At 36.2% G+C, this 7,888-nt stretch overlaps 1 protein-coding gene across 1 annotated transcript; it reads right to left on the bottom strand.

Moving 5' to 3' along the window:
• Positions 1-1,438: 1,438 nt before the first annotated feature.
• Positions 1,439-7,369, bottom strand: igf3 (insulin-like growth factor 3). Its single transcript, XM_052094381.1, has 4 exons — positions 7,240-7,369; positions 6,361-6,508; positions 4,451-4,611; positions 1,439-2,580 (listed from the first exon to the last, which is right to left on the bottom strand). Exons 1-4 carry the CDS (start codon positions 7,306-7,308, stop codon positions 2,344-2,346), a joined length of 615 nt encoding a protein of 204 aa, XP_051950341.1. The 5' UTR covers positions 7,309-7,369; the 3' UTR covers positions 1,439-2,343.
• Positions 7,370-7,888: the final 519 nt, after the last annotated feature.

Genomic DNA, 7,888 nt, shown 5'->3' with positions numbered 1-7,888 from the left:
AAAACATTATGTCTATGGAGAGTCCTCATAAGGATAGCTGCACCAACATGTGTGGTGTGTGTGCGTGTGTGCGTGCGTGTGCACGTGCATAAGTGGTGTATGTTTTGCTGTGCTGTGCCTTGGCTGAAGGCTTGTCACCTGCAAAACTCCAGATAATCTCAGCGCTTTACTTATCAGAGCTCAAGGGCAGTGAGAGGAGAGAAAGAGTTTCTTCAGCTGGCAAAACTCACCCTAGTATTTGTGACTATGTGACTGCTTATGATGTATCCACTATACTTACTATCAATGCAATGTGACGTAATGTCACATCACCATAGCTACACTCATCAGAATTTCAGAATTTACATGCAGCATCTTAAGTGGGCAGGACAAAGGGTTTGGGGGGTTAATTGTTACATACAAATTGTATTTCACAAACAAGTTATAGTGTTGACACTGACTCATCATATTATCAGTATAGTTGTCACTTAAGAAAAAGTGTGATTGTTTTTAATTATTTTCAATTTGACCTTTTTTTTTTCAGTTTTAAGTACAAAACACATTTCAGGTATACAAGTGATTTTTGTATATCTAATATTTTTCTTCTGCTGTCTAATGTTATGATGACTGACTTTAAACTTGTATATTTAATTTCTAGGTTGCTGGTTAAATAATAACGTTGATAATAGTTGCTAGGGTTACGATAAGGTTAAGGTTAGGTTTGCATTAAGTTAGGGTTACTGTAGCTCTGGGCCGGTACTACATTTACATTTATGCATTTGGCAGACGCTTTTATCCAAAGCGACTTACAGTGCAATTATTACAGGGACAATCCCCCTGGAGCAACATGGAGTTAAGTGCCTTGCTCAAGGACACATTGGTGGTGGTTGTGGGGATCGAACCAGCAACCTTCTGATAAACAGTTATGTGCCTTAGACCACTACGCCAACACCACACCACTACTAAGATGCACAAGCGGTTCTCTCTTCATTGGAGCAGGATGGCGGTTTCAGAAGTGTCTTCCACAAGGAAAATCTAGAGGGGCAATGCCCCCTTTGGACCCTGCCATGCTGTAGCTATAACCTATATAAGATTTTGACTGTGCAGTTGGGATGAAATTGTAACACTAATTAAAAAGTATTAGTATGACTATTTAATATTTTCAATACTGTATATAAAGAAACTTTATTCATACATTTTTACAGGGGTGATTGCAAAACTTTAACTTGTTTTAAGTTTAACATTATCTAGTCTTTACCAATATATATATTTTCTAATGGCAATATTACTGTTGGCACATATACAGTATGTTCTTATAACAAAAGATGGCGGCTATCTTGTCTGAAAACTATGATTTATTTATTTTTATTTTGTTGGTATTTAAAAGCCACTTAATACTGGATTTTTCCCCTTTTCCTTGAGTGATTAACTCTTTCCTCCTCAGCTACCCCCTCTCAAGGCAAAAAAAATTTATTTGTGAAAAAAATCCAAGCTATAACACCAAACTTCACTTATGCACTGCATACCAAAAAGAACATTATTCAATGTTTAGGTAGTGATAACACACCAAGGCTGTGGTGATATTATTTATTTACTGTAAACAGACTAATGTTCTTTCTTTAGAAGTCAATGGGAAGATATATTAATTCAAAACCATATGCAGCATTCAGATCACATTATAGTTCATAAGTGCATCTTTTAAAATGGAGCAGTACTGATCTGGTATATTAGATAAAAGCCATTCTTTATCAAATAAACAGTTATCCTTAAAGCAGTACAATTCGAGATCTTCTGTGTAACATGGTGTCCTCGCCACTTTAATGTTTTTCTGTCCAAAATCTGCTTATAGACATTTCACAAGGATCAAAAAAGTTCAAACCCTAATATAAATCTCAGAACATAAATTAAAAGTCCTTCTCAAAAATCAGCAATCTTTCACATTTGTCATATTTGAACATTGAAAATGGCCTAAGCGTACAATGTTTTCATATTTTGGGTCTTGTAAGTTCACAAGAATAACAAATACTTTTCAATGTGTAAACTAAATTTGTTTGAGCAAGTTCACTCTCAAGTACATCTGAGAACAGAAGTCAGTGCTACAGGAGAAACTGAAAAAAGGGGTCATTGGACAAATACAATTAACATTTTATTCAACATGGCAACATATCTTTAGACAAACTGACACACATAAATAGTCCACTCTGTAGTTTCATTCACATTCTCTTATCTGTTTTCTTCTATTCCAGCAGCAACAAATATTCTGACTGACACATTTCTGTGTGACTTTGGTATCTTGTCCTCTAGGGTCTCTTTTCAGTATATTCTTCTACAAGCACAGAAAAGGTCCATGCAGATCCACAAAGACTATCGATTCTGGTGGATAAATACTGGCACAGGTTTCATTCGCAAATGTGAATCACGCTGGTTTGTTGAAGGTGGCCGGTTGGGTGTATTGGTGTTTGAATTTGATAATACTGAATCATCAGAGTTCCAATGGTAGAGCGTCCGCTCTATGAGTCTTTGAGATGTGGCTTCTTCATCTCTGTTCATATCAGCAAACTTCTGGTATCGCCTTTGAAACACCAGCCAGAACTGCTCTTCCTGCAACAGTAGAATAAAAGTGCATGAGTTTGATATCATGTTATTGGCTTTTGAAGTTGCCAGGTTTAAAATTAATTTTAGTTGCATAGCTCTTTGGATGTATTATGGCCTAAATAGTTCTGAAATGGTTTTGCTTCAGCCCAGATTTTACACAGGACATCAAGTGGTGACCCAACACATTAACAAACCCATAACCTGTATTTAATGCAGGGTCACAAATTAAGGGGGGTTGTGACAAAAATGCCCTTGAAATTCAAATTGTGAACCATCAGAATGGGGAAAAAATGTGATCTCGGTGATTTCAACTGTGGCATGATTGTTGGTGATGGACAGGCTGATTTGAGTATTTCTGTAACAGCTGATCTGGAATTTTCCAGCACAACAGTCTCTTGAATTTACTCAGAATGGTGCCAAAAGCAAAAAAACATTCAGTGAACAGCAGTTCTGTGGACAGAAACACCTTGTTGATGAGAGAGCTCAATGGAGAATGGCCAGACTGGTTCGAAATGACAGAAAGGCTACAGTAACTTAGATAACCACTCTGTACAATTGTAGTGAGCAGAACAGCATCTCAGAATGCACAACAGCAGAAGACCACGTCAGGCACTTTATAAGGACCAAAGTATTCAACTTATGTAAATTAATTGATTAAACTGAAGAATCTGAATAAAAGAATGACAATAATTGTTGCCCCGTTATGGAAAAGTTACGTCACTGATTTAAAGTGACCGTTTACACAAATATGAAAATTCTCTCATCATAAACTCACCCTCATGCCATTCCAGATGTTCATGACTTTCTTTCTTCTGCTGAACACAAATGTAGATTTCTAAAGAATATTTCAGCTTTGTTGGTCCATACAGTGCAAGTGAATGGTGTCCAGACCTTTGAAGGTCAAAAAAGCACATAAAGACAGAATAAAAGTAACCCATATGACTCCAGTGGTTCAATCCATGTCTTCAGAAGAAATATGAAAGGTGTGGGTGAAAAACAGATCAATATGCAAGTTATTTTTTACTATAAATACCCACTTTCACAATCTTCTTCTTTTGTTTTTAGCGAATCGCATTCTTTGTGCATATCACCACCTACTGGGCAGTGAGGAGAATTTATAGTAAAAAAGGAGAACACCTACAATATCGCTTCTGAAGACATGTATTGATTAGATGTTGCCTTTATGTGCTTTCGGGACCTTCTAAGTTATGGCCACCATTCACTTGCATTGTATAGAGATATTCTTATAAAAACCTTCTTTTGTGTTCAGCAGAAAAAGGAAAGTCATACATATCTGTAATGGCATGAGGGTGAGTAAATTATGAGAGATTTTAAATGTTTTGTGTGAACTATCCCTATAATGTTGTCTGGGTTGTATTATCTTTTATCTTGCATAGATTTGTTCATGGTTTTTAAGGTGGAGGACATGTAACACAAGCTGTCCAAGTTGGCATCTGCCATATTATGCTAGCTTCTACCAAGTGAAACATGAATTCGAGGCAAAACAGCATAGTGTAAGCCAAAATATTGTAGTGTAGATAGATTGATCACATAGCCTTTGACGTCAACAACAAAAGATATGGAAAGCGTTTTCTTCTCCCTTTTAAAAATTGATAGCCCTAATGATTTGGCAATTCTAACTATGCATGATTATATGGCTAATATGCCTTTTGTTTTTTGCAGTTAGCATTGGTTCTCTCCTATTCACAACTCAGAAGAACAGATGTGCTGCGACCCAGTTTTGGGTCATGACCCAGTTGAGAACCACTGTGGCCTCATCTTTACAGAGCTATGAACTTCATTATGAAGCTCTGCACTAAAAATATAAAGCTTTAAAAAAGCTAAATCAGTTGAATGGGATCTAAACAAGTCTCACCAGAGTCTGTTGCAGAGATGAAGGGGCATGACGGCGCCCTCTCTTGGGTTTTGCACAGTATGACTCCAAATGCTGGAGGTCACATCCTCGAATGCAGCACTGCTCTACGATGCCTTTCCCACGAGAGCGAGGACCACCACTACGGAATCCTCCAGGTTTACCTAACCACCAAAAGACACAAAGAAAAATCCTAAAGGTTTATAATGTTCTATATGGTATAATGTTGATGTAATTCCTCACAACTCCCATTAACACAATAATTGAGTTAGTTTGAAGCATACTTTGAAATTAACTGTGGAAAATGGGGCTTTCAAGACACATCATACTTTGTATTCTAAAAATAATGTACAAAAACCCTTACAACTATAATATGAGTAATCAAACATATAACTCTTCATTTAGGCCACTATTGGGTTTGAAAAGTATGAAGTTGGCTAAAACTGACAATCAACATTTATTAGATATTTTTCTGAAATTGTTATAATAATATGATAATAATAATAATAATAAGGCATTGTCACAGAGACCGTGTCATAATGTTCCTTTTGTGCGAACGAGTGAGAAAACTAGAAAGAAATGTGTGAGGGTGGCCTTGAATCTGGAACGGGGTGAAAGGGTTCCAGTTAGCAGCAATGTTGACGTCAGCAACTGCAAATCAGTTATACCAGAAGAGTACATGTTGGTATGGTAACTTTTGTTGTATAGTCAGTGTTTATTATAAAAAAAAAACAAACAAAAAAAAAAAAAACAACTTCAGACCGCTCATTAAAGCAAATCTTTTCTGTTCCCTATTGGTTGATTCGATTGATCGGCATGAACACCAAAAGTGATAACCAGGGTTGGGGAGTAATGGAATACATGTAATGGGATTACTTATTTAAAATACAAACTATAAGTAACTGTATTCCACTAGAGTTACAATTTAAATAATTGGTAATTAGAATACAGTTACATTCAAATAGTATTTGATTACTGAAGAGATTATTCTTCATTTTATTTTATAGTCCTTTCAGATGGAAAACATTTATATGTATAAATTATGCAATCCAAAGTGCATTTTAACAGCGGTGAAACACTTTCTTATGATGCGTTACTTCTCTGTTGGGAGTTTGGAGCACAAGAAATAGAAATAAACCTTGTGTAAATTGTCAGCTTTACGCCAAGCTAAAATGCTATTTCTAGCCATTTTACATGCACATGTTACCAGGCATGATCAGATTTTCTATCAAGAAAATTCACGTTGGAACATAATTTCTTATTTTCTAGTAAGACCTTTGATATTAGGTCAAAAATCATATTCATGATAATAATTGTTTTTCTGTAAAAATATCAAAAAATCTTTAAAACAAGATCAGTTTGATTTGTCTTGTTTTAGAAACAACACTGCATCAGATATTTAGGTTTTTCAGAGAATGTATTTTTAACATGTGTATTTTGTCTTACAGTACTGCAGAGTTTTGTATTCAAAACAAGTGAAAAAAATGTAATCCAAGTATTTGTAATATGTTACTGACCTTGAGTAATCTAACGGAATACATTACAAATGACATTTTACAGCATGTATTCTGTAATCTGTAGTGGATTACATTTCAAAGGTAACCCTCCCAAACTTGGAGATAATGGCTTGACTTGATAACACCCTGTCTGTATCTTAACAGGGCAAGGCCACTTTTAATACACTGATATTAAAATGTTATGAATATGATTGAATGCTGAGGGTAAACTGTAAAATTACAGATTAAGAGACATGCCTTAGATACAAGTCACTTCTGTGTCGCACTCTATCACCATGACCCAGTCTCAGTACTCAAGTAAAAACACACAATCAGCACTCACATCTTTGTATGCAGATTTGATTCTGCAGTATATCCAAATCTAGGAATTGTGCAAAGTTTTTAAGTTATTCTCACCTCTGTAAAATCCACGGTCCCCACACACAAACTCCAGGTCTGCAATTAGTTCTCTTCCACAGCGAGCTTTTGCCCCCTCGCCAACATCCGGCAGAACCAGGACGCAGAAAAAGGAGTAAAGAACACCCACAATTCGCCAGCTGGGCACCTGTTTCACAAGAAATAAACTCTATGCCACCTGTATCTTATCAGGGCCCCATAACACTCCTTTGTCAAAGCAATGAATTACATTTCCAAGAATGACCCTTGCATATATTTAGTTATCATCTTGTTTTCCAAAAACATACTGATTCGAGTATATGCAACAACAAAAAAAAAAAGTCCAGATGGCACTGGATTTGTTCTACAATGACGTTAGTTAAAATTCAAGACATTGCAGCTTTTGAAATGGTAGATTTGCCATGTGGCCTTGCATAAAAAGCTGACTCAGCAGAAGTTAGTTTAAGAAATGTATCCAACTGCAAAATGCATGGTGTTTAGACGTTCTAACTCTATTTCTTCTACAGACAACATCCCACATAATAGTTATAATAGCTCCCTAACATGCAAACCTCCAATGGAGGCAGTAATTGTTAGTCACAAAAATGCTATTTGACTCATCTGAGAAACCAGTCATTTAGCAAAAAATGCAAAGTTGTTTTTAACAACTTTGTATGGAGACTTAATGTCAGGGAAGTTATTTGCCCCTGAAACCACTCAAAACTTGCTTAAACAAGGATGCACATATACGAATCAGCAGGAATTGGTCTTTGCCCTCAAATTAGACACCTAGATATCATGCAACAAGTATAAAAGATACTTGGTGTGTGCAAAATGAAACCATTTAAATTTAAAGGCCTGATCTTAGTGCACACATCACTTTCTACAGCAAAGTCTTACCTTCAGTATGAATCCTCTTTCTGTCCGCAGGCATCTGGCATGAGAGAGAGGCATTCCGTCTGATGGCATGCCTATTTTTTCTGCCCCCCCGCCCCCCACAGGTTTGGTCTGTCTAAAGAGCTGCTGAAGTTCTTGCACCAGTTTGCTCTTATAGAAGGACCAGGGGGGATGGACCAGTGCCGCACACACCCGACTACATCCTACCCTTCCTTTAACCAAAGACAACACCTAATCGCAAGCTTGTCTTTTGCTCAGTGCACATAAAAAAAATAGCAAACAAATTTGTAATTAAAAAAAAACAACATAAAAACTGACATATTGAGGCATCTCTATATGTCTAAGTTATACAGCTGTATGTCACTTTTATAACTTAATAATGTAAACTGATTTATGTTTTAAGTTCTCTGAAAGATACCCAATAATGTATGTACAGTATTTGTTACTTCAGATGATTGCGACCAACACTGGTGACTAAAGTGCAATATATATCTAAAAGTGGTGTATAAAAAAAAATATAATTTGAAACGAGTACAAATTAACTTTTTATTTTATCTGAGATGCCTATAGATGAATAATCCAACTAAAGTTAAACCAAACAGGATCAGTGATTACTTGTAGGGAGCCAAACACTGCTATTAGCAAATAATAT

This window comes from Xyrauchen texanus, chromosome 27 (genome assembly GCF_025860055.1).
Source record: "Xyrauchen texanus isolate HMW12.3.18 chromosome 27, RBS_HiC_50CHRs, whole genome shotgun sequence".
In the NCBI taxonomy this organism is placed as follows: domain Eukaryota; kingdom Metazoa; phylum Chordata; class Actinopteri; order Cypriniformes; family Catostomidae; genus Xyrauchen; species Xyrauchen texanus.
The sequence above is the reverse complement of the archived record's forward strand: the minus strand, read 5'-3'. Positions and strand labels throughout refer to the sequence as shown.

Bases quoted from the DNA above. Each gene is read 5' to 3' on its own strand.
- igf3 (XM_052094381.1), bottom strand. From the start codon at position 7,308: ATGCCATCAGACGGAATGCCTCTCTCTCATGCCAGATGCCTGCGGACA. The intron at 4,612-6,360 runs GTGAGAATAACT...TTTGGTGGTTAG, and splicing joins GGACCGTGGATTTTACAGAG to GTAAACCTGGAGGATTCCGT. The intron at 2,581-4,450 runs GTGAGACTTGTT...CTACTGTTGCAG, and splicing joins CATCTCTGCAACAGACTCTG to GAAGAGCAGTTCTGGCTGGT.